This window comes from Parasteatoda tepidariorum, chromosome 8 (genome assembly GCF_982258835.1).
Source record: "Parasteatoda tepidariorum strain Cologne lab strain chromosome 8, Ptep-v5.0, whole genome shotgun sequence".
Classification (NCBI taxonomy): Eukaryota; Metazoa; Arthropoda; class Arachnida; order Araneae; family Theridiidae; genus Parasteatoda; species Parasteatoda tepidariorum.
In genome coordinates this window covers 56,868,325-56,894,099 of record NC_141762.1, presented here as the reverse complement: position 1 = coordinate 56,894,099, position 25,775 = coordinate 56,868,325, and the positions used below count along the sequence as shown (strand labels likewise).

Below are 25,775 nucleotides of genomic sequence, written 5' to 3'. Positions count from 1 at the left end.
TGAATTAGTTTATTAGCAGATAAACTTTTATGTATGTATGAAAAAAAAATGTGTCTTAATTTTTCAAATGTTCATTGACTTGTTATTTGATTTAGTTAGTGAAGTAAATATTTGATGCTAAAATATTGTTACTTAATTTATTTACTGTATATAAAGTACATAAAATAATAATTGTATCATAAATATTGTAAAATATGATCATATTTTAAAATCAGCTTTTAATACATCATACTTTATTTTTTTGTAATTTAATAAAATATTGTTGCTGGAATTGTAATTTTTGTTAATCATAAAGCTTTTTATTTTCTAATATATTTTCTATCTCTCTTTATATATATATTATATGTATAACATAAAAAGCTTCATCTGATCTTTATCTAAATCTTTTTCTTAATTTTTTATTCAAAACGAAACGCTTTCTCACACTTTAATATTCGCATCTTTTCTTTCAATCTACTTTTAGTTTAAGTATGCATTAATTAAAATTTTAGCGTTTTCCCATTTCTAACTGTGATAAACATATTTTTTCATTGACCTATTTATTAGACTTATTGTAATTACTTAGGTTTCCCTTTTCCCTAAGACAAAACATTAAGTGACAATTTGCAAGATTTTCCCTAACTGCAAGATTTTCCTGCAGTGTAAATTTTTGTAAACATGCCTTTAGAGCTTTGTCTATTTTAGTTATCACGCATTTTGAGGAGCTATGCCCATTTTTGTAATCATGCATTTGAGCTGTATCCATTTTCGTAATCACGCATTTTGAGCTGTGTCTATTTTTGTAATCATGCATTTTGAGCTGTGTCCATTTTGTAACCACACATTTTGAGCTGTGTCTATTTTTGTAATCATGCATTTTGAGCTGTGTCCATTTTGTAACCACACATTTTGAGCTGTGTCTATTTTTGCAATCATGCATTTTTAGCTGTGTCTATTTTCGTACACACGACTTTTAGAGCTGTTTTAATTTTCGTAAGGATGCATTTTAAATTTGTCAATCTTTGTAAGCACGCATAATGAACTAAGCTCATTTTCGTAATCATTCATTTTTAGCTGCCCATTTTTGTAATCAACCAATTTGAGCTGTATCCACATTTAAAAAATCTCACTTAGCAATATGGCGGTTTTCATTTAAACAATCTTATGTTTATGAACTGTTTAAATATAAAGTGATACAAAGCAAATCCAAAGGCTCAGACAAGTGAAAGTTATACTTCGTTTTTATTATTATAGAATTCATCATGAAGTTTAGGGTTGAGTAAAATGTTTTAATTAAATATTAGTTAATCATCACTTGAAATAAAATCATTCCAGTTATCCAACTATTTTATGTGCTGAATGCTATTAAATAAAGTCCTCATACTATTTTTGTTAAATTATGGGTTTACTGGTCTTCTGAGTTGTATTTTGGAGAGCTTGCAGGTGAACGATTTTTAGATAATACTGGCAATTCTTCGTCAATTTTCTGTTCTTGGTCAAGTTCTACAAAATCGTCTTGACTATTTGGATCAACGAAAAGTTTAACTTCTTCAACACCACAATTACAGATTGTTGGTTCAATTGCATATTGACTGTGAAAAATATCACTTGCCTGAAAATTTAATTGACATTTTAGGAGTTTTTTTTATAATAATATTAAGAAATATAGATACCAAATATATGAAAATCATAAATATGAATAAGGTGTTAATCATTATTTCGGGAGTAAAATACTATCACTATATAATTCTATATAGTATTTAGATTTTGAGTTATGTATACATTTTTATACAGTTGAGTTATCAAGTTACAGATATAATATTATAACTATATTATTCCATACCTGCCAACTGTTCTTGTGGAACATTTTATTTTTGTATTTAATGTGGTAGCAAAATTTTTGCAGTCATGCTTGATTCCTGTTTTAACAAATTTGATTCAATATGCATTTAAATAATTTAAGCATACCGTATATTCAGGCGCATAACGCACCCCGGCGTATAACGCGCACCCGTAATTTCTAATACTTTTTAAATTTTAAGATATACTCTTCGTGTAATGCGCACGAAAATTTGGATTGTACAGGTGCAATATCTCGTCTTTCAAGATCGTAAATAAAAAGTTTTTTTTCCCTCTTTTGCAAAAATAAGGGAACTGAATTTGAAGGTAGAAGAAGGTGAATTTGATGTATATGAAGGTAGAGTTAAAAGAGTAATAATGTGATTCTGAGAAAAGAATATATTTATGTAATAACGAAAATCAATAAAGTATATAGGTAAAGGTATGTTATTTCCTTAAAATAAAAGTATTTTTCTATATTTAAATTTTTTTAATCTATAATTTTTTATATTCGGCATATACCGCGCACCCGTAAATTCCAATGTTATTTTTTGTATTAAAAGTGCGCGTTATACGCCGGAATAAACGGTACATAAAGAGGACCAATCTTAATGTGTTTTAGGTGATGGTGAATTCTTAGCCCTCTAAATCATTTCAATAGTTTTTTCTCTACCACTGGGAAAAAGCAAAAGTTGGCAGGTATGTTATCCTAAATCTAAATATAGGTGGAAATTAACAGTAAGTGTTATAATTCGACGTCAATTAAATAACTTTAAAGTTTTTTTTTCTTCTATAGTCTAGTTTAAGTACTCATTAGACCAGACAGTTCAAGGTGGGCCATTGCCTTTTTTATTCTCTTTCACCACATTTTATTTTTGACATTTCCACCCTTTCTATTTTTAGCAACAACTCTTCTGTATTTCGAAGAAGCTTTCTAGATTTGCGTTTCATTTCCTGTACTGAGACTCAAATCTGCTGCATTTTGAAACTTTAATGCATGCTCATACGTGTATGAGGATAGGAGCCACAGCCTTGCTCAGGCTAGGACGTCTGGAATTTTTGCTGTTCTTCAGCCTGATGGATGTTGTAGGCCATTAATTAATGCAGAATGTGAGATGCCAAGCTTTTGATAGTACGAAGGAAAGGAATAATATTTTTCTTCTTTTTCGTATTTAAACTGATGATGTTAAACGATTTATGAATGATATAGTAGAGAGAGGGGTTTAAAAATTACCGAAAAAAGTAATAATGTGCAGTGCTCCAAAGAAAAAACGGACAACCTTGAATAACTTTTTTTATCTAATGATTGGATTTTCATGTTCTAGGACTCAATGACTCCAGAGGATCACCTCCAACATGCTAATTAAGTGCAGACGATATCTTAAGTTACGAAATCAGACACAAAAACGTACTTTTTATGACTAAACATAAAATTTTTTCGACGGATTCGGATTTCTGACCCCCCCCCCCCCAAAAAAAATAATCTGGAAAATATACCCCAATAGTTTGGTCAGGAGAGCGATCCAAAGTTTGAACTCCTTAATGTTAATATTTCTTTTTGCGTATTTCGTTATCACTCGGCAACTTTTTATGTGAATTGAAAATTTTGGCACGCAATTATAAAATTCTGTTCACAACTATAATTATAAACCTTATAATTCAAATATTATTAAACAAAATAATAAATATTTACTTAAAGTTATATTTTGTATGAAAATATCTTTGGATAAACGAATTTTATAATAGTGTGTAAAAATTTTTCAATTCGCTTAAAAAGCTCTCTAGATACGCAAAAAGTATAATTAAGATTAAAGGGTATATACTTAGGATCGCTCTCATAACCAAACTATTGGAACCTTATTTCTCAGATTGCGACTATCTTCTATATTTTGGGGGTCAGAAATCGATATCCGTTAGAAAAAGATATGTTTATTCAGAGGAAGTATGTTTTTGTGTATGATTTCGTAACTTAAAATACTGTGTGCACTTATTAATTAGCATATTTGAGGTTGTCCCAGTGAGCCATTAAGATTGAGTCCTAAAACGAGAAAACCTGATCATTAGGATTGAGAGTTATTCAGGGTGGTCCGTTTCTTTTTGCGCACTATACATATATACTCTACCAATAAAGTTCCTTTTATTACTTGGAACACTAATAAAAAATTTGTACAATAATTTATTGTTATCAGGCGAAACCTTTGTAGTGCCTGATAGTAAAAAATGAAAAATATTTTTCTAGAAAATATACATTTGGAAAAGGAGTAAAAATATCTAGGAATTTCTTACCAGTTTTGAACTTTGTGTAAATGTTACATCAATAGTGCGGGCATGTCTTTCTTCAGGAAATAAGTTATATTCTCGAATTATTGTATTTATTTCGCGACAGTTGGTTATATTCAAAAATTCAAGTTCGTTTAGTGCTGCGTCTTCCCACATGCGGAGGTACTGAAAATATAAAATATTATAAATTACTCAAGTAATATTTCTAACCTAATCATATTGTTATGCATATTATATCGATGACATATTAATAATAGAGTTGTATCAGTATACAGTATACACGTACAGCAAAGAACCAACAAAAAACCAAAAAAGGCGTGATCAAAAGCTGACGAATCATTATCGAAATCAATCAGAATTTAAATAATAAACATAGTTTATTTATCATATGTCCTCCAGTTTCATTCAACAAATAAATTTGTTATTGATTATTTTATTCCACCTCTGTTCTGATTGACTTGGTATCTTTTTTGTTGTATGTACATATGTTGTTTGCTTACGTCATTGGGAAACATCCCTGAGGATCTGAAGACATGCCATCACAATTTTGATCGCTTGCAGAGGTGATGGCTCCTCTGCTTTGGTAGCCCAACGACCTGTTATAAGCAACGAAGTCGAACACTAACGTTAGAACAGTTTAATGAAGACCCATACCGTACACCCTCGGTTCCCTTGTAAACTGATGTAAGTGGTCACCCACCAGCACGCTGACCCCGCAGCCAGATATATCTAAGATTTCCCTCTTTCCCTAAAATAACACATTTTACGGATTTTACTTTGCAAGATTTTCCCTAACATATAACCAAGGAGCACAACTTTTCATGTGCACTTTTACTCACTCTCATGACTGCTGTTGTCTAATAAGTAATAAATAAATTTTGTACCCTCCTTCCCGACTTAAGACCTGTTTTAATCCTTCCACTCGGCAACGACGTTATAAGTCGCCAGGATTAAACGGTCGGGAACGGGGTACGGGTACGTACAGTACCTTAAAGATATTTAATATCTCATTTGAAAATAAATAAATCAACTTCGGAAGAGGGTACATCAAAAATATGGAATAACTTCAAATCATTTATTCAAATGGACATTTGGTAAATAAGCAGTCAAATTCTTCTTCAACTTATGGCAATAATTAATTCATCCAATATCTTCATCAAAAAAATGAACTCTTCAAACTTTTTGTTTATTATAAATGATACATACGCCCAGTGGAACTAAACGATCATCGGTTATCCATATGTCTATGCTGCATATTTTGTCTACGTTTCTGAGACTACTAGAAAGCTGAGCTTCAATTTCTTTCCTTGAACTAAAAAGAAAAACTGCATCGAACTCCTGATAATTAAAATGTGTTTATTGAAATCCCATCCCTTTCCTTTACAAGTGACTAACGAAAAATTTCCCAGTGCTGCTCTGCATTCTATCGTCGATGAATAATTGTTCTCACACCCCGAATGGTTTACGATGGTCTATTTAGATGTTCGACATTCCCTCCCTCCCTCCTACTCAAAACTAAAAAGAAAAATAAGCTTCAATTTCTCCTTCACTACTGGTGTTAATTTACGATTCATCTTAACGAAGAAACAAATTTTTTCCCTAGCAGCTCTCGTCTTTGCTTTTGGAATTGTGTTCACGGAATTTCAACGCACTTTCATCTCTGATGTTGTGGTTTTCAAAATATCTTGGACTAATTCGAACTTTTTCACATATCCTTTGAGTTAATTTTTTTTTACAATTCTCATAAAACGATTTCTTGAATTTTTATTGATTATTATTTTCATTCTTGATGTTTCAATTGAAAAATTATTTTTTATACATTAATCGTATTTACTGTTGAAATTTTTTTCTTTGAATTTTTATTTTTAGTGAATTGATTGTCATAAGAAATGTTTCGAGAAATTATTTTCAAATTTATTGTTTTACGTGTTACAGCTTCTATGATTTTTTAGTTAGTGGAATTTATATTTTTGTTTTACTGTAGTGTTTAGAATGAAGATGAAAATGCCATTAAAATTTTTTTCTCTTCGTAATGCAAATACAATAATTATTGAAATTAAAATTTTGATATATTAATGCAATTACGGTGTGGCAAAAATTAAATTAGGAAATGTTAGAACTCATACAAATAGTTAGAAAAATGAACAAAATACTTGTTTTTAGAATTTCAATTTAAATGTGAAACCAGACATTAATGTCCAATGTTGGTAATTAGTTCATAGCTCAGTTCTAGCTCAGTAATTTCCATAAACAAATCGTTTCTTTATTTCTGAACTTTAATTCCAGCATACAGATAGGAAAATGATCAAACACAAATTGAAAAATTTAGTAACCAAATACACTTTAAAAACACGTTTAAAATAGAAATGAAAATATTTGAATTCCCTAACAATTGTGACAAATTAAATTACCAATTAAGATCTCTGCACAAAAATTACTTAAAAAAAATAACGGAACTAAAATTCTTGAAAAAAAAAAAAGAAAGAAAGATATAAATAACTAAAAAAGAAATTAAAGGTAATTTGCAAATTAACCAAAACTTGCACTTCAGATTAAAAATAAGGAAAATAGCTAGATCAGTCAAAAATTAAAAACTGATTTACCTTAATACCATATTAAATTTGAAAGTTTGTTTTGGATTTCAATTAGCGATTGTGTTAAACTGGTTGTAATGCAAAATCTGAGAAGACTGATCACCTTTTCTGATTATAAAAGCAATTTGTCTTTACATAATTCCTGAAATCCGGGTTAATAATTGCAATAAAAATACCAGTAAAGAAAAAGAAAAAGAAAGGAAAAAATTTTACAGAAGGCACATTTTAGACATAAAGAAAAAAGAAATTTTTTTCGGATATTTAGCTATTAAAGTGATAAAAATGTAAGGTAAATAAATACTACATAAAGTGAAATAAAGACAATACTGAAGTCTTGGTCTTCAGAATAACAACCACTGTGTCATTTTTATTTTATTTTGTTTTCAAACAAGGTAAACAACACTCAAATCTAATTTCAGATTGAAATTTTTCCATTAAAAATGTTTTTTGTATTTTGTGTTCTACATTTTAAATTACACATGTCTAACAAATGTTTATAAATTTTTGTCATCATGATTGAAGAGTTAACTTAAGTTGTGTTATTATGAAGAATACTTCTTATAGTGAAAAAGCTGTGTTGTGATTTTTAAACAAAAGACTTTTGAAACTGAAAAAACTGTTAAGTCAAAAAAACTGTTGAAAATGAAAATTTTAAATTTGTTGATGATGCTACTACAGATTTTTGATTGTGTTAAAATTTTTACAATGAGAACATATGTAAATGTTTTATAATTTATATTACTTTTACATATTGTTACCATTACAAATTTGGTTATTTTATTTGTACTTCTACCATAGGGAAGATTTTGCAAATTGATAATTTCAAAATTTTTGGATTCCAATTAGACAATTTTGGCGAAAGGGGATGTAACATAAAAAGATTCAATTAATCTTTTTATGTTAGTTTCTTTTATAAAACTTCATCCTAATTAATTATTCTAATCGAAATACTTTCTCACACTTTTAAAAGCCACATCCTGTTCTTAAATCTATTTTTGGCTCAAGTATGCATTTAATTAAAAGCAGGACATATTTCCCTTTGCTCTGTGTGGGAAACATTCAATCTATTTCATAAACCAATAGCAACTACTAAGATTTCCCTCTTTCACTAAATTAAGACATATTACGGATTTTACTTTGCAAGATTTTCCCTAACATATAACCAAGGAGCACAACTTTTCATGTGCACTTTTACTCACTCTCATGACTGCTGTTGTCTAATAATTAATAAATAAATTTTGTACCCTCCTTCCCGACTTAAGACCTGTTTTAATCCTTCCACTCGGCAACGACGTTATATATATATATATATATATATATATATATATATATATATATATATATATATATATATATATATATATATATATATATATATATATATATATATATATATATATGTAGTGCTCGCTCTCGTTCTTTCTCGTAAACTCTTGAGCCGTGGCTTTCATTCATGAATCATTTTATTGCATTTCGTAATATTTGCAGTCATATTTTAATATTTTTAATATCCTTTATATAAGGATGACAACATAATGCATTTTCTATGCTTTTATTGAGATTAAGAATAAGGAATCTATTTACAAATTATATATACACGGAGCAGAGCTCCTGAATAGATGCTTACAGTTTCATTTCTAAAAGATAAGTGTACACTTTTTTACGTGTTACATATAATTTCCTTCATGTCATGTGACCCAAATAATCCAGACCATTTTTTATATATTCTTTGTTAGGACCGGCGTTCTGTAACATCTGAAGACCAGATGGAGATGAATTAATATCTCAACAGTCTTGATTTTCATGGGAATTTGGCTTCTTATTGTGCGGGGTGGATTCATTTTATAAATAAAGATTTCATCGCTATTCAACGGGACTAAATGTATACGCGAAGAGCCAAGTTAAGTATGTGAAAGAGAAATTTAATGTTCTCAGAGACCAGATAAGCTTATCTGCAGATAGATATAATTCTGTTTGAGTTTAGTCTCAAAAGATCCTTTTAATTTTATTAAGCTAGTATTTTAGATACTGCAATATATATATATATATATATATATATATATATATATATATATATATATATATATATATATATATATATATATATATATATATATATATATATATATATATATATATATATATATATATATATATATATATATATATATACGAAATAACCAGAATATGTTGTAACCTTCTAATTATAATTGTCCGAAAAGTCACAGGGCAGGTAATGGTTGAAAAATCAGAATCACTTTCATACGCTGCATTAGATTTTAAGGGATATCATTTAAAAAATAACTATAATCATAAATGAGTTTAATTTGACTTGTTAATTAAGCAATGTTTCACAGCTCCAACTTCGACAAATGCATCCATACGTTTATGCTTTTCGTATATCATGATATTTATATATGCATGTCAGATAGTATTAGTAAATCGTTTCATTCATTATGCCAGAAATCGTTCCATTCTCGAAATAACTTAGGTAATCTGAAAACTACCTAGATAATCTATACATTACCTACAAAGAACTCGTTAAAGGGAAATTAAGATCGTTGTTAGAATAACAGAAACGTTTCTGCACGCTTAGATTAACATAAATGTTGTTTATTTATTTTACGCTATCTGAAAACTCAGCTCTCTGTGCATGTTGTATTTTAATCATTTAATCAACTATGAAAAGCATAGAATTGAAAACTAAGAAAACAGTATTTCTAGAGCAATCGTTTATCCATTTAATTAGGTTTTTTTAAAAAAAGAGAGTGTTTTTTTTAATGTTTTTAAAAATATTTTTTTAATGAAATTAGTCATACAAAAACACTTTTTAAGATGATGCAGAGTTTCTTCCTTTTTTTGGCTTTATACCCTTATGAAAAAATGCAGTTTTGAATTACCTCGTAAAATAGCTTAAATATTATAGCACTAATGTATTTTTTGCAACATTAGTTTTAGGATTTCTTTGAGTAAAAAAAAAACAACTTTTAATTGGATAAGTAACTTAATTCATTAACGTCAGCCTTTCTATCTTGAACACACGCCTTGAATTTTCAAAGATAAAGAGTGGTGAGTTATATGAGCAAAATAAATATAAATATTGTTTCATTATTTATATTTATTTTGCGGTATGAGAAGTGTCATATTCTTAATAATATATATTAATACTCATTATATTAATAAAGAGTGGTAAGTGTATTATTTCATTATTAACACTTATCTTGCAGAAGCAAGATGTTCTTGTCCATAATAACATATTAACATTAATATCTTATAAAAACATGAAGAGTATAATAATACATTAATGGAACATTTAAATATGCAATATTGCATCTGCGTTTAATTTTTAAATGAAATTGGTAGTTAACATTATTATTAATTTAGTTTAATCCTTCAATTAACGTTTAAAGTGCTGCTCTACAAATGTATCAAAGTTATTTCTTTATTTACATTTATTCAAGATAAAGAAGATATTTATATTCACATCGTAATGTTACAACAATTAAAATATTTGTATTTGAAGTGGAAATTCGCTACTTTAACCCCTTGGGGATGGGTGATTCAGAAAAGCATTCGTACAAAATCAGAATCAAGTTGTAATTAAATAAAAAAAAAAAACGGTAAATTAAATGTAGTCGTTGCTAATTTGACAGACTTACTTTGCTTTTACTTTAATTATTGTTAGTTTAAGCATATATATAATCAATGTTAATTCAAAGTATAACTAAATAGTTTTATTTTGAACAAAGTAATGGTGAATCAAATAAATCAAACAATTATAACTCCGCCCACAAATAAACTGCTAAAGAAATACTTTGATTACCAGTTTTATCTTTTTACCCTGATTGATACGGTTTTATGCTGGCACGTATTTGTGACAGTCGGAGCGAAAGGGTTAATATACTTATTGTAGGATAAAATATTAAGTTAACCGGAAAGTACACTCCTCTTTTTGAAGTAATTCATAAAGTGTTTTTATAAAAGAAAGTGTTTGAATATTTACCAATGGTAATGTTCTAGCTTAAAGAGACGCATCATATACCGTCACAAAAGAGCAAAAGAGCATATTCAAACTTGTAACGAAACTATCAGACAAAACTAAGGGGTACATCTAATACAGACATTTAAAGGTAAATGCTCTAGGAAAGAGGACTAGGATATTTTAAGGTGGGCGCGAATATCTTGTATCTCCAAAATAAATTCTGAGAATTAAATTCGATTCCTGATCCCGAGTTTACCTTCCTAATCTTTTTTTGAGATAAAAGCACATTTTTCCAAAATAGTTTAATCGCATAATGGAAGTTCACTTACTTCTATAAAAGACAATCTACCATCTCGATTACTGTCAGCTTTATGAAGAAGGCGAGCTATTTGCGTATTTTGCAAGGATCCTGTCCCCAACTCCTGTACAAGTCTCTTCAACTCATTGAAATCCAAATATCCATCTTCATTTCTGTCGAATCTGTAAGGAATTAGAACACCAGTCCAGGAGGTGCACTCAACATTCGGTGCAACCGCAAGGACCAGACTGCACTTACCAGGCTTATCAGTGGCCACCTTAAGTCCCTTTCTTTTGAGGGTAGTATTAAAATCTACCCTAACTGCCCCAGGTGCCACAACATGCAGGCTTCCCCCCAACATATACTGAACTGTCTAGGTCTGGACAAAAGGGACATTCTTAATAACACACTTATGGTGGCCGACTTCCTCCGGGTGATGAATTTCATGGACATAGTTTAGCCCTGCTAATTTTGGGGATAAGGAAGAGAAGAGAGGAATTAGATAATGATTGATTATAAGGATGACTTATTCTGTAGCTTGATATTTTAACTTATATAGGCTTAAAACTACTGCTTAAATAAGCTTATTTGATAGTTTCTAAGCGTCTTATACAAAGTGAAAGAGGGTGGTAAAAATAGTACATTATTAGGATATTTTACTTTTATGAACTTGACAATTTTTTATTGATTCCGGTTGGGGCTATAAGGTGGTCAAACGACAATATTTGCATCATTATCCAGAAACCATTAAAAAGTACCATTGTCTTGTTAGACCATTTAGAATGGACCTTCTATATGCTCTGATTGTGGGAGAAAATATAGTCTGAAAATCCGCTTTTAGCCCGAAGCATATCTTGGGGAATGGTTCAGTGTAGAATGGTGCATTGAATAAAAAAGCCATATTTTCTAACAATCAAATTGAATAATTGTAAGCAATAAGCACAAACAATATAGTGTTTTTTTTTCGTTAGGCTTTCCCATAAGCTTTTCTGCCAATCCGTTGTCCGCCACATAAGTGATACATAATCAGAATTATTGTGAATGATTACAGCACCCTCTATTGGTTAGGCAGAAATTTGCTTGAGCATAAAAACGAATTTCTACAAATGCTCAGTTTTTTCTGTACATCTGAATCTGGTCCATATTTATTCTTATCTATCGCCAGCTTTTCTCTTCGATAAAGAACTCTATCGCTACGCACATTGTACTGGTAGGGTAGCCAGTCATCTTGTTTGTTAGGGGTGAATTTCTCTTCATCATTGAGAGTACCATATCACGTCATCTAGAGCGACTTTAAATCTATTTTCTTTGCAATTTTTAGTAAATTTGAAAGCCACTTTCTCCTTACAGTAAATAAAATTACTCAACCTTTTTATGATACTATTCGATGGATAGTAAATTTTAATATTGAAGGGATCTAGTGTCTGATCGAAATGGATGTTTATATTTCCAGATTTTAAATTCTCTTACAGTATTCCTTCTTTCTCGGGGTGTCAATTTCGATTGCAGCTCAGATGATTTTTTATTGTCATAAGCATTTTTTTTACATTTTCTTAACCGTCGTTGAACAGCCGACCCAATTTGATGGGTTTACGACTACTAACGTTCAACTCCGTAGCCTTGTAATTTTAAACCCGATCCAGGAAACAAGGGAACTCCTGGGTCGAGTATTGGGAGAAATTTGCCTTCGTGGAGGACTTTTTGAGGGAGCTAACCCGCATTTGCGTTACATGGAGAGGAAGACTACGAGAGCCTCCCATGGTTAGCCTAACGGCAAGGGGACTCTAACCCATGATCCGTCTACCATTGAGGATATTTCACGTCAGCACTGTGGTCGGTGCAAGCCGGATGCGGAATTCGTATTCGAACCCGGTTCTCCTCATTGGAAGACGAACGCTCAATCCCCTGAGCCATCGCGGCTCTGTCATAAGCATTTGTAAGTTTACAATATGTTTGCAACTGGTAATCGAAATGGGCTACAGGTGGCGCAGGGCAGAACTCTCTACCCATGGCAACAATTCGCATGGTTTCACCATTAGCATGTGGAGAGTCACAGCAGAAGGAAATAAGTTAGTTTCAGCCTTGTTTTTAAAATAGATTAAAATCTTGTAAGTTAGGAAACTATATGGAACTGAAAACTACATTAAACACAGTTCTAAACGAACGTGTCATGCAAATTTTTAAAAAATATTTTTAACAATTAAATACGAAAAATATTAAGAAAGGGGAAAAGATCGTAGTACATTTCCATACAACTGAAAAGAGGAGGAGAGTGAAGGGGGAAAGGCCAAAGGCAAGGAACCGGACTCCTCCCCGGTGAAACCAGTGAAAGACTGCAAAGATGGTTTATTTTGATTGCTTCTAACGAAATTTTTAAATTTATTCAATAAAGACTTCAATAGCAGTAAGTGTGATTCTACAATAAGCAAACTACATTTAAATTGATGCAACTAAGTAGTTCGGAATGCATTTTGTACTGTCCTTTTTGATTACAAAGAAGGAAAGTACAAGCAGGCGTGGGTCTCTATGGAGTGCGATGCAAAGGTCGGACCATCTGTCATTTTGATATAAATTGTGATAATGTAATCTAAGACCATCGCCAACAGCCAAATACTATATTTAAGTGCGGCGTCTATTACTAAACTGTAATGTCAAAAAGCAAAATAGCCATTAATTTTTCTTCATGTCCAGGAATAACTTAATTTTTTCCCATTTTCTTTTTACTATAACCATTTTTAAAAAAAAAATACTATAAGCTCCCTTCTGCTTAAGAAACATACCCTGCAATTAAAGTATATTTACCTTTTAAACCAATGTCTCAAAATTGTGTAGGTTCTATTTGAGCAAGATAGAAATCTATCCCAGTTCTCTGTGTTTGTATAAGAAAATGGTGTTTTTGAATGAAGGCAAAAATGGCACTCTTCTTTCCAATCATGACAATCGCACACACATCTTTCTGAAACCGGTTCGAATATTGTCGTTGTCGTTTCACATGAGCAAGATGCACACGATGTGACTTCGTAAAGGGCTTCTTGATATTCACAGGGGCAGCAGCATGTGCTGCAATGTGGTCCACTTACTTTGCTACCAACAATTTGTTTCAGTCTATGAGGGCATCTGGACATGGTTATGGAAAAATATGCTAAAATATCTGCTGCTCAAAAGCAACCATTAAAAATCTTCTACGAAGGATATCTAACAGTAAACAATGAATTACTTCACTTCATTTCGCGAATTTGTGTTTCTTTTTACATTTTGCTGAACGTTTTTTGTGCTTAAGCTCACGCATGTGTTTTTAATTGGACAACTAAGGCAAAACTAAATCATATGGTTTGCATGATATCATTAGCTTTGAAACAACAAATTAAAGGTCTGGTTTCTTAGGACAAGCGCCTTATCTGGGCGTCGGCGTGACGTCAACGTCCCGCTGACGCCAACAAAATACTGGTTTGTTAGCTCAAGGCCTGGTTTCTTAGAACTAGCGCCTTATCTGGGCGTCAGCGGAAAGTTGACGTAGAGCTGACTCCAAAAAAATACTTTTTTGTTAGCTCAGCGTGAGCAGTTGGCCCAACGCAGACATTATCTCTCATTGCGCATGCGTTAATAACGTAAACAAATATTTATTTTGAATTTATATTGACTTTGTTATTGTCGACCAGTGTTTTATAGAGCAAATAATGACTTTGTCCAAGAAAAAACACATTATAGCTGAGCTAAATGAAGAGTGCTATGTTTAATGAAGAAGCTATGTTTAATATCAAAATCAAAATCTTGGCTGATTTCAATGTGCTGTTGGATGTTGTCCGCCATTGCTTCTGTGGTTAACGTCACGTTGTAATCCAACTGCAGTTGAGTTGGACGGCAATTGTAGCTCAAGATGAGCGTTCGATGACGTATACTATCAAGCTCACAAATGGACCAATCAAAGGTTAGCGCTGATTTCCAGATGACGGCGTCCTGTCCTAAGAAACCAGGCCTTAAGAGTGTCAATGGTTACTCTTCACCATATTTGCGCTACATATTATATGGAATATTAATAATGCAATATATAGGTATTAAAATACCGTAATGTCGCAAGCTTCACGCCAAAATCCCGAATTTGCTAATTTCGTAAATTTTTTGATTTGATTCTTGGTCAATTATGCGAAAGACTACGAATGTGGATGTCGCACCTAAGTACTCTAAAACCAGAGGAGAGGAAGCTAGTGTGCAGAAGAGGAATATTTCAGTCATTTATACCTCAAAAATTCTCTGTAAAATTTGACTGATTAGTAAAACTATGGTACACTTTCACAGGCAGTTAGTTACAAGACAATATCATAGATTTTTAAATAGAGATTAAAAAAAAGAAGGTTTTTATGATGGGAAGTAACTTCTTAAATTTTTTTTTTAAATTGCAACTTGAGATCTTTTTTAGTCATTGCTTTTTAACATTGAGAGATACTTATGTTATGAATGCTTTATTTGTCACTTTTGATATTTTTTTCTTTAATTAAGGGATAGAAAAATAATTATTAGACGGGATTAGTGTGGACACGCAGTGTACCCTTGCAATGATGTTAAATTATAAATTATAAAATTAAATTATAGCGTTCCCTGAAAAAATTTAATATTGCAAGTACGCTTCCTGCCGGTAATTATTCTTACATCTCCAGTATTTTCTATTTAGTCCTGATATTTTCAGGCTCATTACAACCAGGTCATATGTCTTTAGTTTTGCTAATTAGAAAATAAGTAAAGAATTACTCAACCAGCCTGAATTTGCCTCAGCTTACTGCTGTTGGCACGTTACAAAGAGACTGCTGAGATTTGCAACAAGCCGTGAGTTTTAATTGGACTTATGACATACAGATTGCATTTGTAAAAAATAAAATTTGCGTTTATCATTTTTAAAGTAATATTTATTTTTAAGATTGTAGACCATTCAAATTTATTCGACTAATTTGTTGTAATTTCCAATTCTACGATAGAAAATCCATGAATATAATATAGCTCATACTAAAATCGAACGTTTCTATGTTAGTAATGATCACTAAAATATAGTTATCATCATAACAAATCTTATTTTACTACAAAATTTCTGAAGTTACAAAAAAAAATCTATTGAATCGAAGTAAAAGTAATAGTTAGGGGAAAATAAGGAGAATTATTGTGTACAAAGCTATGTAAGCTGTATTAGTACTCTCACAAATTTTTATATTTTTCTTTAATAAAAAAAAATTGTCCAAACCATGAAACCGATTATATAAAGTGTTATCGATTCTGTGAGCTGATATTAGAACTGATTTGGGGAATGAATATTCGTCCATGAAGCTAATGGAAAACTAGGGGGGGATTTCATTTTGCTTGCTGCAGTTTTTGACAGTTGGAAAATTATATCTTCTGACGGGTTTCAAAACATATTTAGATTTAAAATTTAAATATTTAAAATAATTTGATACTCTGATTTCTCCGATCATGAAATTTTTAATAAATGCATAAACAAAAATAAAACCAGTTTATTAATATTAGTCAACCATAGTGCATTTTATTTTATTTTGTATTTTATAACCGTCGTTGAACAGCCGACCCAATTTCATGGGTTTACGACTACTTACGTTCAACTCCGTAGCCTTGTAATTTTGAACCAATCCAGAAGACAAGGAAACTCCTGGATCAGTACCCCCAGAGGTATTGATTTGTTGTGGGAATATGGAGGACTTTGAGACTCGACAGATTTAACGTGCATCAGTCACCATTTACTACACGGGGAGTCTTCGGCCGGCGAGGATCGAACCCACGACCTCTTGGATATGGGCCCAGCGCCCTGCCGACCAGGCTATCCCGGCCTACAACCATAGTGCATTGAGTAACCTAAAAATAACCAGCTACTAAAAATATATCAATGTATGATTTACTGTAAAGTTTTAACGCCAGTAATAGTATTTAGCCGCACAAGAGTTGTACTAGTTTTAAAATCAGATGAAATTTTTTTTTTTGGTTTTGTAAGCTGAAAGCATCACACTGTGCATGGTTTTTCTTTCTGTTAAATTGCTTGTTTACCTAATTTTATAAGTTTTTGGAACACCCGGGGATTGATTTCAATGTGCTACACTTTATTTTCAACAATGTGATGATTTTTTAAGAAAACACAAGTCACTTGAAAAAAGTAGTCAGTTTATTAGTTTATTGTAATGTGATTTCAATATATAATTTCTTTTTCAGAAATTCTCCTATTTTTCATTTCCCAAGCGTTGAAAGCTTCTTTTGGATCACGTGATGCTTCCTCTAAAACAGTTGGCAAGGATATTAAGCTCGTACTACTTGACGAGGGAGATATCAGTGTTAATGTGGGTGCTCTTTGAGTTTCAGATCCGAAAACACTGATCAAACTGTATGTTAGATGATCTTTGAGGTAACTAAAACCATGAGTTTCTTTCACTTTAGCAAACGCAATTATAATCAGGGCTAGGAAGAGGATTCCGGAACAAAATAAAACTGAAATAAAGGTAAATATTTGGATTAGTAATTTTTACTTAATTGCACCGCACTATTACTAAATCTATTAAAATTAAGGCACTTAATACAAACTAGCAATCTTTGGCGACCAGCTTGGCCACCTTTCAAAATTGCGCGACATATAAACTTTTATGGTAACTAAGCTAAACGCACAGCACAACTGCATTTTAATGTTCTAATTCTTCAACTCGTCCTCCAATTACAGCATCGTAATTAGTTTTAAACAATATATTAACCAAATTTTTTTAACGACTAGCTGTTTCGCTTTGAAGGCCTTGATTTTAATTTTAACTATTTATATGTCCACGAGATCATAGCTCTTTATTTATTGAATTTTAGTAGTAATTTAAAAATTTTCGGACAGTTATTAAATCACAGAACCTTTCGTAAAGTATAAGTTTGGGACATTTCAGCATAGTAGGTAGCAGAAGTATTCAAATTATTTCCATCTCTACCGTGAGATGAGATAGAAAACTCATTTCAATGTTTCATTACGTTTTTTACTACTACCTCACGCACCTCTCGAACCAAAATTTGAATATCATATAAAGAAATAAATGCTGTTTCTCGAAAAAGGCAAGCTTTATCACTAATGATTGATAAGGAGGTGTGTTGTTCCATTGCATAATTTATTGTTCAAAATTTCAACAGCCATTTTAGATTGAAGATAAATCTGAATTTTACTTCATAACTTCGCAACTAAGTTTTTATTTTAATAAATATGCAACATTTTTCTTAATAAATACTCAACGTATAGACTACTACTGTAAACATTTCTCAATTCTTCAGGCAGTTATTTAAAGTGTAGTTTTCTGTAAAAGCCATTAGCAGTTTGAGCTTTAAAAAATTAAGTTATCAAAAAATATCATAATTAAGATAACTTGATGTATTTTTATAAGAATCATATTTAAATAACTGACGTAAATACAAGATAAATTTTTATCTTACCCAGAAGGATTATTTTCATGACATAAGCCACTGTTGCAAGAGATACCAAACTTGGATGAGAAAAAAAAGTTTCATTGAACGAGATCTTGTCATATGAAATGTACGTCTCAAGATCAAGGCTATCTTCTTCTTCACTTAGAATTGATACATTTTTCTCCGTACATTTAGTCCAGGCATTAAAGTTCTCTGTGATGAGTTTTAACCAATTAGGTGTGATCTCACTTTGCTTAGTTTTGTATCTTGTTGCAATATTCTTCGAAACGTTGGTGTTGTTTGCGATTTTTGAAGATATTGTTGATGAAAATTGCACTCTAGGCTTAGTTAAAATCTTCAGAGCAGAGGCAGCTATTGAGGATTCTTTCAATTCTACATTGGCTGTAATTAAGGTCTTCAGAGGTGCGATTGAGGAATCTTCAAATTCCGTACTGGGTTTTGCTAAATTCTCCAGTATCGATGCAGTTGGGGAATCTGTTGAGTCCATGTTGAATTTAGCTAAATTCTTTATGAGAGATGGTGCAACTGTAGAATATGCAAATAAAGACTTTCGGAGAATTGTTGTTAGTTCTGGTTGAACGAGTGAAGAACTAGTTAAATTTGCATCGACATCCCAGTCCAGTGTAAATAGCAAAGTAGAATCTTCCAAGTCTGGTTCGTTTTCTGTAGAAAAATAATCAGAATGTGAAATTGTACTCATTTCAGTAAATTTATAATCAGTCATCGCTTTTGTTTGGTATTCTGCAGCAGGACTTCTGAATTTCGTTGCTGTTTTCAAATATTCTAACCTTTGGAGTTCATCAATTTTGGCTGTTTCTTCATAAATTGAAAGCACTTTCTCTTGATCCATTTTCAACTGACCGATTTTTGATTGATTTATTTTATTTTCTACAATTTTGCTTGATGCTAAGAAATTTGTATTGCGGTTACCGACTTTCTTTATTGCATTGTGAGAATGACTTTCAATTTCATTTTTTAATACCTTTCTGCTGAATAAAGCGGTACTATCTTTCCTAAAATTTTGATTTCTCAGATTTTTTGCTAAAATGGGTGGAATTTTCATGAAAAATTTGGATTTTTCCCTAGATTCATTCTTATGCAGAAATAAATACTTCTGAGGTTTTTTCATGTTACTGTAGCGAACAAAGGATCTTTTGAAATGTATGTTTGTATAATGTTTCGTAGAATAATGTTCAAAAAAGGATCCCGCTGTTTGATTTTGTTGTAAAATGCTATTTTCCGTTGATTTAAATTCGTATGTCTCGGGCAATCCTTTCAGTTTCCTTAAAAACGATCTATTTGTTATGATCACATTAGTTGAATTTTGGACCTTCAACGTATTTGAGATGTTAAGATCATTTATTAAGTAGTTTTCGCGTGTAAAATTGCAATCAAAATTATATTTTTCAATTGATTGCTTGAAATTATGAAGTTTTGACAAATATATTGAACGTCGATTTTTTGATAAGATTTGTCTACCTTCTATTTTTGAAGGTGTATGATTCTTTGTTTTCCAAATTAAAAGAGCTACTAATGTACCAACTACAATACTTACAACTATGGTATAAACCCAATCATAAGAGCAACATGAAGCCACAAGGAAATTTGAAAATTCAAAATAACTTTTTTTGTAGTTTTTTAGCTTCTTGATATCATTCATAATTATTTGAGAAACAATAGCGTGATGATATTTTCCTTGAACTCAGGTATATCACGCATAAAAGTTTACGAAAGATGCATCATAACGGAAAAGCAGCAAGTTCAATCAATCATTAGTAGAAAAAATTAAAGAATTGTTTTTATGAAGTTAAAGAAAAATATTCCCAATCCATATGTTTAAGCGATGTACCTGGCCATTTCTATTTACAAACTTCATTAAATTAAATGAATGCTCATGCTGACTTTTCTCAATGGTCAAGAAATTCATTCAATAAAAACAGATTTTTTAAGCTGTAATAAATAACAAATTATTTACCAATATGGTACTGCAACTCGAGAAGGAGATCGAACTTGGTTGTGTACAAACAACACTGTGTACAAACTGAATGGGTTATGTACAAGTTGATTCCTGGCTGTGTACAAACTGAAATAACCTGGTTGTGTACAAACAACACGTTCGTTACTGCTACTAGGTTTGGTTAAGGCTCCTATACTAATTCAGGGGCTCTATGCTTGGTTTATTATCACACTGAATAAATTATTGGATCAGATTTAATTGGGTACTTGTAAGTGACGTCCCGCTTGGATGTCAAATCTGATTGGCGCTGAATCGTGGCATAAAAAATACCACGAATCAGCAGCCAATGAAGTTTGCCACTTACGCATGACGTCATTTGCAGACACCTAATTCTGTTTATTATTGAATTGTCATTTTATTAAAAAAATGAAAGCTTATAGAATTGTTTATGCAAAATCTATATATATGTTACAGTTGTGTTGCTGATAATCTAGATAATGTGATGATTAACTCGGGTAGTTTGTTGAATCACCAATGTTTCGGTCTTAAAATAATTTAGGTAATCTAAAAACTACCAGATAATCTGCGCATTGCCTAAAAACATTCGTTAATGTAAAATTAAGATCTTAGCTGGAATAACAGCAACGTTTCTGTACGCTTAAAATTAACATAATGTTGTTTATTTCTTTTTTTGCTATCTAAAAAATCAGTACTACTAGCTAACAATCAACCCGTTAATTGATAGAATCGATCATAGATCGCTTTTGAAAACTATAATTACCAAGAATCTAACGGTTTAAAATATTATTACAATTAAAGGATTGTAATTTATTTATTTTTAGATAACTACATAATCAAGTAAAAAAAGTCCACAAAATAGTAGACAGAATAATAGAAACTAACTTTTGAACTTTAACGATACTTAAATGTGCGTATTGCCTAGATAAAATTCAGATAACTCTCAATTCCGCTCTTCTAACAGAGCAAACCAGTTAATCTGCGGATTTGCTGGTTAATGTGCTAGTTAATGTTTACAAGCTAACTCCATAGTAAGTATTTAAAATCGTATAACAGTATTGCTTGCTAATTTTTAGCTCAAAGGTTAAATTATATCCTTGCTATAAAAAACTGGACTCTAAAATAAATATCAAAGATTTAGTTCCAAGTAGAAAAGTATTTTAAAATAAATTCACATTAGTTTGAAATAACATTTTTCGAATATTGTCCTTTAAGTCATCCGTTAAAAGTTTTCGTTCGCAAAATAAGGTGAATCAAATGCGTATATTTGTATACTAAAATGTAAGGAAATAATGGCTTCGATTCATCTTTAATAAGTAATTTTTGTTCTGTCGAGAAAAAAAATGAGTTTAAATGAAATGAAGGAAAATGCTAAAAAGTCATCCAAGGACCAAAATTTATTTAACAAACATATTCCTTAATCTGTCAAACTGATTAATGGTTTTTTAGGAAAATGTTTTTTCCCTCAAAATCGATAATACTTTATTTTTTTTTATGGAAATATTTCTTCTTAAATCTCATGATTGGTGGGTATTTTTGAACAGTGAAATAGGAGAGTCGTAAAGAAAAAGCCTCTCAGCGATTTCACGTTCAATAATTTTCTCTCTGGCACAAAATATTCTACCAAAATGGTAGCAGTTTTTCTATGCAGATTTTTTTTTTCTTCTAAAAGTGTTTTTTTATAACATTTTATTTATTTAAAATAAATCACGGAAATTATTTTTACCTGGATTAAAACTTAGTTAGATACTATTCGTGATGCTTTTATAAAAATATGTTTCTAATTAAAAATGATAATATTTATGTTAGAGTCACGGTATCTCAGGAAACGGTACATCGCAGTGAGGTTATCGGATTCGAATGGTTGATACGAATTCTGCTCGCTGCTTGTACCGACCACAGTGCTGGCGTAAAATATCCCCAGTGGTAGACGGATCATGAGTTAGAATCCCTTTGCCGTTGGGTTAACCGTGGTTTTCTTTTCCATGTAGCGCAAATGCGAGTCAGTTCCATCAAAAAGTTCGCCACGGAAGCTAGTTTGTCCCAATGTTTAATGCAGGAGTTCCCTTGTTTTCTGGTTTAGGTTCAAAATTGCAAGGCTACGGAGTTAAGCCTTGATAGTCGTAAACTCAGAATCTTTTCGGCTGTTCAATGATGGTTATAATATAGAATATTTATGTTGGTATGTTTAATATTTTTCAGAAAGGATTGTAAACATAGTTTTGGAGAATTTAGAATCTTCTACCTTTGTCTGCAAAAAAAAAAAAAAAAAAAAAAAATAGGAATCTCCTTTTAACTTAGTGCCTAAATATGTATTTTTTAAAAGCAAATTCTCCTTCAAAATTTGATAAAATCTGTATATTAGAAGGGATTCACCCCGTTAAAATAAATTTAATATCTTAGGGTAAGCAGTTTAGGGTATCAAAGTTGTTGGGTAAGGAATGGTAACAATACGTGTGATATAGTGGTTTAAAAAACAATGAACATCGGAACAAATTAGCCTTCGAGGAGGACATTTTAATTTAACTAACCCGCATTCGCTCTACATGGAGTGGAAAACGACGACAAGGAGATTTTAACCCATGACTCGTTTACCACTGAGGATATTTTAAGTCAGCAGTGTGGTCGGTGAGAGCCAGGAGCAGAGTTCGTATCAACCAGCCGCCTCTGGGATTCGAATCTGGGTCATCTCATTGGAAGGTGAACGCTGATCCACCATGCCTCCATCAAAGCAATTTGAATTTTTCCAAATTTCACAAACACTTCAAGTAGATAACGATAGAGTAGATAAGATAGATTAAATACACAACTATCTCAGTGCGCTGCGCGAAGCAGCATTAACTGATTCCTCGGTATTTAAAGACATATAACAAACAATATGTTATATGAAGGAATTAGTAGGGTACGGAGAGACGCAGGCCGCCCCAATAAGTTGATAAGTGCGATATTTAATTTAAAATCATGAAGTTTAGACATTAGTTGAGTAATAAAATGCAGTCAAAGTAAAATAAGAGAAAGATACATAGCTGCAAACTTGTATGGTCATTGAGGGCCATTTTTTTAGAGATACAACATTGCAGCGTTTTGACAAATTAAATCTTTAATTTGAAGTTCAAAAAAAGAAAAAACTTTCAACCTACCACGACAAATTAATGATTAAAATCTATCTATCTATGATCTATTTGTTAGCTTATCTATGTTACATTATTGTCTTATCACCCAACTACACATAACTACACACTCAGGACTTAATGATCCACATGAAATCTTCTTTGCTTCATTTGTATTCCACCACCTCATCGAAGCACCACAAAGTTCAAGTTAAAGATGAATGGGAAAAGGACAGTACCGACCTCAGGTATCTAGATATTTAACAGAGTTCAGTTCAGCTTATCTATACCCAATTCAGATCTATTTTTTTGCTATCATTCCTTATCCTTTCTTACCCTTAATTATTATCAAATTAGATAAAGGAGAAAATAATCATCTGAGTTAGGTATTCTGATTTAAATGCATCAGTTAGTCAGTAGCTTATCTATTTGTTAGCTCTTAAATTTCTTTACTACCACTATGTAAAATATTGTTTCAGCTATCATACAAGTTGGCAGGTATAAAGATATTAATCTACAGTGTTGTATCAGACTTCTATATAATGCGATAAGATCTTTGTTGTAATCTGAAAAACTTAATGATGTATTTTTAAAAACAAAAAATTTTTTAGTATGAAGTTTGCCATCACTTGAATACTTTTGGCGGATCTTTGGGATTTCCGCCTCTCGAAATTCGGTAGGAACTTTCCGGACGATCTAATAAAAAGAAAATGCAAAATTAAGTTGAACTTCGGAAACATTGGGTGAAACCTTACTGTAGTAAATTTCTTGTTTCTAATTTTGTATTTCGGAATGGAAAATTGCAAATATATATATAAACCATACTCCCCAATTACTGAGGAATTTCCGCATTTAAAAAAAAAGCTTTCACAGTGATATTAGAGAAGTAATGTAGTATTATATTTTATTATATTAGAGTGCCGACCGGCCTGTGTAGGGGTTAGGGAACTGCTCTTGTATCAGAAAGGTTCTGGGTTCGAATCCCGGGCAAGGAATGGATGTTCTTTCCTTCTCTGTACTATCTGTCCTTACTGTGGGAGCAACGTGGGCCCTCCTAATATGGTGCCCCTGAAAAAGTGGCCAACAAATCTGCAATTCAGGTACCTGTATGACCTAGGTCATTATCCAGGAGGGAACTGGAAAACAATTACATTAGAGTTGAAAAAGGTTTTGCATCCACTGCATATAAATGTTTTAAACACACATTAGAAGAGTCAGGCTGAGTAATGGTTTAGTTCTTAAGCTGTGATATAAGCTTTTAAAAAGTCTATTTAAGAATTTTAGCTTCAGTTCACTGCCACTGGAATAATCATTTCACAAAAATCTCTCTTAAGCAGAATGTACCAACTCTCTGAATGCCAATTTTTTTCAATAAAGCAAAAAAATGTGACAAAGCAAAATTTAATGATACCTTTAACAAAGAATTCTTAACTGAAAATATTACACACAGCCCGTTGGCAGCCTTTTTCTTACCAGATGGTATACTATCCAAGAAGTAGATCATAAGTAGAAAAAATATTACATATATTGTACATAGCCTTTCTTTTATGATTCATATATGTCGAACGGGTGTAACCAGGAAGCAACTCATCAAAAGCTGCGAACAGTCGCAGGGGAGATGGGTCCATCGGCGGTCCACTTATATTGCCATTGTTTTGTTTTTTCCTATATTAATGTTTGAGCTGTGCATATACTAGACTATGTTTACCTATGGCATTATCTTAGAGTCATGTCAGATCTGATGTATCAGTGAGAGCCTACAAGGACAGGTACTTAGTAACCTGAATATGAACCATACTTTTTTCCCCATTCTTCTTTAATTGGTTTTTAAAATCATCGCCCTTTTTCGGGCCTTCATGTAAAATATTCGGCATTGCGTAAAACGGTTAAATAAGATGTTCTTAAATAGATGGAAAAAATAAACAAATATCAGAAGCAAACTGTATGATTTGTTTGAAAACTCATCCCAAAGAATAGTTTATTTGAATTAAAAATAGGGAGATACCAGTTACAAAAAGACTAATCAAGAGTAGTAAACGTTATTTTCTATTAAAAAATTTTATTTACTTTTCGAGCGTCGATATAACTCCTTAGAGATTAGCGATAAGTTCAAACGCATTAAGTCTTTATTTATTTATTTTTCGAGAAGCTCCCATATTTTTTAAAATTGCCAGAAGTGAATGTGGAAGTTTGGTATTCAGTTCTAATGTAATTTTCTGGAAAACATTTTATTTTAAAGAAGAACTAAATGACTCCCCCGAGAAAAAATATCAAATGA

The 25,775-nt window shown here is 31.5% G+C and overlaps 2 protein-coding genes across 2 annotated transcripts; both read right to left on the bottom strand.

Annotated features, from left to right (window-relative positions):
* Nucleotides 1-1,202: 1,202 nt before the first annotated feature.
* Nucleotides 1,203-14,187, bottom strand: LOC107443809 (uncharacterized). Its single transcript, XM_043043283.3, has 4 exons — nucleotides 13,775-14,187; nucleotides 11,004-11,154; nucleotides 4,105-4,263; nucleotides 1,203-1,591 (listed from the first exon to the last, which is right to left on the bottom strand). The coding sequence occupies exons 1-4, from the start codon at nucleotides 14,095-14,097 to the stop codon at nucleotides 1,385-1,387; spliced, it is 840 nt and encodes a 279-aa protein (XP_042899217.2). The 5' UTR covers nucleotides 14,098-14,187; the 3' UTR covers nucleotides 1,203-1,384.
* Nucleotides 14,188-17,127: 2,940 nt separating this feature from the next.
* On the bottom strand, nucleotides 17,128-20,236 carry LOC139425697 (uncharacterized). The gene is made up of 2 exons (XM_071181344.2): nucleotides 18,419-20,236; nucleotides 17,128-17,449 (listed from the first exon to the last, which is right to left on the bottom strand). Exons 1-2 carry the CDS (start codon nucleotides 20,070-20,072, stop codon nucleotides 17,154-17,156), a joined length of 1,950 nt encoding a protein of 649 aa, XP_071037445.2. The 5' UTR covers nucleotides 20,073-20,236; the 3' UTR covers nucleotides 17,128-17,153.
* Nucleotides 20,237-25,775: the final 5,539 nt, after the last annotated feature.

Excerpts from the sequence above, each read along its gene's own strand:
- LOC139425697 (XM_071181344.2), bottom strand. The coding sequence starts at position 20,072 with ATGAATGATATCAAGAAGCTAAAAAACTACAAAAAAAGTTATTTTGAA. Across the intron at positions 17,450-18,418 it reads CATGAAAATAATCCTTCTGG|TTTTATTTTGTTCCGGAATC; the intron begins GTAAGATAAAAA and ends CCTTTATTTCAG.
- LOC107443809 (XM_043043283.3), bottom strand. The coding sequence starts at position 14,097 with ATGTCCAGATGCCCTCATAGACTGAAACAAATTGTTGGTAGCAAAGTA. Across the intron at positions 11,155-13,774 it reads TTGAGACATTGGTTTAAAAG|ATTCGACAGAAATGAAGATG; the intron begins GTAAATATACTT and ends AATTCCTTACAG. Across the intron at positions 4,264-11,003 it reads GTAGATTGTCTTTTATAGAA|TACCTCCGCATGTGGGAAGA; the intron begins GTAAGTGAACTT and ends TTATATTTTCAG.